General features: G+C 44.0%; 1 protein-coding gene across 1 annotated transcript in view; it reads left to right on the top strand.

Moving 5' to 3' along the window:
* IFT46 (intraflagellar transport 46) overlaps positions 1-2,538 on the top strand; it is a 12,198-nt gene extending 9,660 nt beyond the window's left edge. The window contains exons 8-10 of the mRNA XM_011926889.1: positions 1,229-1,289; positions 1,589-1,674; positions 2,073-2,538. Of these exons, the coding sequence (XP_011782279.1) occupies positions 1,229-1,289; positions 1,589-1,674; positions 2,073-2,168 (243 nt within the window). The 3' untranslated portion in view covers positions 2,169-2,538. The remainder of the gene's footprint in view (positions 1-1,228; positions 1,290-1,588; positions 1,675-2,072) is intronic.
* The last annotated feature ends 1,900 nt before the right edge of the window (positions 2,539-4,438 follow it).

The raw sequence follows: 4,438 nt of genomic DNA, 5'->3' as shown, positions 1-4,438 counted from the left end.
AAAAAAAAAAAAAAAAAGCAAATCATAGCAAGTTGCAGAACTATATGTACTCCATTTTTTGTAAAAAGAGAAAAGAAGTTTTAAGAAACCAGTAGTTTAAAAAGTTCACACTGTGACTTTTTAGTTTCTCTGTTTAGATTCAGAGCCTGTTACCTGAGTTAGATGTCATGCCCATTTTCTCTGCTCATATGGTGTCCTGGGATCATTAGGCATTATAACACCAAGTCATGCATATATTACTGTTAATACTTGCCCATAACTTGATATCAGTTTCTTTTTCACAGATTCCCACAGGAAAAGAGTATGGCAGTGTATTTTACCTATAAAATGTATGACCAATTCCATACTGATTGGGGGAAAAAGTAGCATTTTGTATTATTTTGCTAGGCTGCCATAACAAAGTACCACAGACTGAGTGGCTTAGACATCGGAAATGTATTATTTCATAGTTCTGGAGGCTAATAGTCCAGTAGTATACTGTCTAAGATCAATTTGTTGGCATGGTTGATTTTCCTTCCTTTCTTCCTTTCCTCCCTCCCTCCTTTTTTCCTTCCTTTCTTCCTTCATTCTTTCCTTCCTTTTTTTTTTTTTTTTGGGTGTTACTCTGTGCCCAGGCTGGAGTGCAGTAGCTCAATCTCAGCTCACTGCGGCCTCAACCTGCTGGACTCAAGCGATCCTCCCACCCCAGCCTCCCAAATAGCTGGGACTACAGATACTCAGCACCACACCTGGCTAATTTTTTTGTAGAGATGGAATTTCACCATGTTGCCCAGGCTGGTCTCGAACTCCTGGGCTCAGGCGATCTGCCCACCTCAGCCTCCTACAGTGCTGGTATTACAGGCGTGCAGCTGCCATGCTCCACCAAGGGTGGTTTCTTCTGAGGGGTCTCTCCTTGGCCATCTTCTGTCTGTGTCTTCACATGGTCTTCCCTTTGTTATGTGTCTCTGTCCTGATTTCCTCTTCCTATAAGGACACCAGTCATGTTGGATTAAGGCCCACCCTAATGACCTTGTTTTAACATAATTATCTCTTTAAAGATGTTATCTCCAAGTATAGTCACATTCTGAAATACAGGGAGTTAGGAACTCAATATCTGAATTTTAGGGGAACACATTTCAGCCCATAACATGTGTCTTATGCTAGAAGCTCTTTTTCCTTCAGAGAGAGAGTGGTTCTGGGACCATGACACCAGCCTTTTGACTTTGGTCCTTCCCATTGCCTCTTCCAGGTAAGCCTGCCCACAGCAGAGATTGATTGCAGCCTGGCAGAGTACATTGACATGATTTGCGGTGAGTTCCTGCTTCCTTTCCTCGTCCCCATCTCTGGTTAGAGATGCTCTAGGCTTTTGGACAGGCTTGTTTACTCTGGGAAGATAGCATCTTGAGTTTTAGCTTTCACGTTAAGCCCGTTGTGCTCTTTGGCAGCACTCGAAGGTGGTGTTTGGGCTTATGTGACGACCTGCTGGGTATTTAACCCCCAAAGTCATAGTGACACCCCATCTGCCAGGGGTTTGGCTATCCTAAACAGAAGTGCCCCTGATTCCCAGAGTTTGTTTGGTTCTGTTCCTGGAAGTTCTTCTTCATTTCAGCCATTCTAGACATCCCTGTCTACAAGAGTCGGATTCAGTCCCTCCATCTGCTGTTTTCCCTCTACTCAGAATTCAAGAACTCCCAGGTGAGCCAAGCATCAGGGGTTGACTTAAGCTGTAGAGAGGATCACTACAGTTTCTACTGTTCTGAGCCTGCTGTGATTGCATCCTATAGCGATGTAGGATGTCTCTGCCCAGTTACCTTTGCCCTTTCCCATAATTAGGAGAACAAAGGAGGCAGGGATGGGATTTTCAAGGGGAAAGTGGAGGAAAAAAGGGTGGGGGGAAGTAAGAGATGTGGGCCTTAGATGAAATTAGCTGAGGATCTACAGAGGATACTCATTCTTTCAGGAGAACCAATGGCCTCATGAATGGAAGCAGGAAGGAAATAAAGGGGGGTCATTTTAAAGAAATTAATTCTTGCTAAAATATAGCAACTAGCTTATCCCTAATACTCAGTGTTCCCTCTCCTCTTTCCTTGCAGCATTTTAAAGCCCTCGCTGAAGGCAAGAAAGCATTCACTCCTTCATCCAACTCCACCTCCCAAGCTGGAGACATGGAGACATTAACCTTCAGCTGAGACAGCTCCCAAGCTGCTGTTTCAAGGCCGAGCTGGCCCCTCTGCCCCAGCTGAGATGGACAGATCGTTGTCAGCTACTTGATGTCCTTGCCTATGCCACAGCTTGGCTCAGGGCCAGTGCATGCCCTGCTGCCCTCTCTGCCAGAGGGCACAGAACATGTTTGTTTAATGAACCTGCCTGCCTCAGATTGCTGTCCCCGGCGAGTTAATGCATCTGTACCACTGTGGGGATTTGAGTTAGAAGAACTGGAATTTCTGAGAGCTCATGGAGCCTGGATTGGGAGGAAAGCTGAAAAGATTTCCTTTTTGTGAGAGGGATGGAATTGTTTTTTTTATTCGTAAAGTTAGTGGGTAAAAATTTTATAGATCAGATGCTCTATTATATTGTCAGATTATTCTGCTATTTAATATGAAAGAGAAAAGGCTGACTGAGCATAAGGCAGAGACACAGGAACTTTGCTTAGTAATGGGCATTAAATGAAGAGTAGTTAAAGCAAACAAATTTTGTGAAATAAAATGAAACCCCAATCCTCCAAGATTGGCAGTCGAGGGGAATCATTTTTCTGCTGGAATTTAATTTTTCTAAGGGTCTCTCTTCAGTTAATGCTGCCTTCCTGAGGCTGTCTGGATCCAGACCTGTCTGGTTGTGGTCTCAGGGAGCGTAGCTGTTGCAGTAATCTGGGTGAGAGGTGATTAGGGTGGCAGTATTAGAGATGGACAGATTCAGGAAATATTTTGGAGTTGTGTCAGCCATGCTCCAGTCAGGAAGTCTGAAACCATGCTAGTTATTTCTAACAAAGGGTGTTTAGCCTGGCATGGTGGCTCATGCCTGTAATCCCAGAACTTTGGGAGGCTGAGGCGGGCAGATCATGTGGTCAGGAGTTCGAGACCAGCCTGGCCAATAATATGGTGAAACCTCATCTCTACTAATAATACCAAAATTAGCTGGGCGTGGTGGTACATGCATATAGTCCCAACTACTCAGGAGACTGAGGCAGAAGAATCACTTGAACCTGGGAGGTGGAGGTTGCAGTGAGCCAAAATCGTGGCACTGCACTCCAGCCTGGGAAACAAAGCAAGACTCCGTCTCAAAAAAAAAAAAAAAAAAAAGTCATGATGGAGAAAATGTGACAGTTTAAACTCAGAAATGAAAGGTTCTACATACCAATAGATACCATAAACAAAGTTAAAAGACAGTGGCAGTCTGAGAAAAAATATTTTATGTATGTATGTAATAGAAAAAATTACTATCCAAGCAAAGAGCTCTTATATATTAATAAGAAAAGGAAACTGGGCCAGGCATGGTAGCTCACACCTGTAATCCCAGCCTGTAATGCCAGCACTTTGAGGGGCTGAGGTGGGACGATCACTTGAGGCCAGGAGTTCAGGACCAGCCTGGGCAACAATAGGAGACTCTTCTCTACAAAAAAAAAGAAAAGTAAAAGGAGCTGGATGCGGTGGCTTATGTCTGTAATCCCAGCACTTTGGGAGGCTGAGGTGGGTGGATCACCTGAGGTCTGGAGTTTGAGACCAGCCTGGCCAACATGGTAAGATCCTGTCTCTATTGAAAACAAAAAAAACTTAACTGGGCGTGGTGGCGCACATCTGTAATCCCAGCTACTCAGGAGGCTGCGACAGGAGAATCACTTGAATCCGGGAGGTGGAGGTTGCAGAGAGCCGAGATCATGCTTCTGCACCCCAGTCTGGGCAACAAAGCAAGACTCTATCTCAAAAAAAAGCTTTTTTAAGTATCAAAAAAGAAAAGGAAACTGAACAAAAATGACTAACAGGTCCTTCCTAGCCATCATGTTTAAATTGCTGCACCAGCTCCCCAGCATTCCCTGCCCTCTGTCCCTGGTTTTTCTTGATAACACTTATCTTCTAAGGTACCATAGACTTTATTTGTTTAGTTTGTTCTTTCTTAGTAAAATGTAAGCTCTATGAAGACAGACTTTTTTTTTATATGAGGAATTGATTGTAAACGCAAAGAATTTGGAAACAGTCGCTTTCCTCAGAGCATCTTGAAGCTGTAGTTGGGGGGAAGGTGTCTGATTAGGGGATTGAATAGCTAGGTTGCAGTACAGCCATTCAGTGATATACTATGCAATGGAATATTATTTAACCTTATTTTGCTCTAATATGAAGAAATAACAGTGATATGTTGTTAAATGAAAAAAGCAAATCGGCCGGGCGCGGTGGCTCAAGCCTGTAATCCCAGCACTTTGGGAGGCCGAGACGGGCGGATCACGAGGTCAGGAGATCGAGACCAT

The sequence above is a fragment of the Colobus angolensis genome, unplaced genomic scaffold (assembly GCF_000951035.1).
Source record: "Colobus angolensis palliatus isolate OR3802 unplaced genomic scaffold, Cang.pa_1.0 Scaffold7, whole genome shotgun sequence".
In the NCBI taxonomy this organism is placed as follows: domain Eukaryota; kingdom Metazoa; phylum Chordata; class Mammalia; order Primates; family Cercopithecidae; genus Colobus; species Colobus angolensis.
Note: the sequence above shows the minus strand (reverse complement) of the source record. Positions and strands in the feature narration are given on the sequence as shown.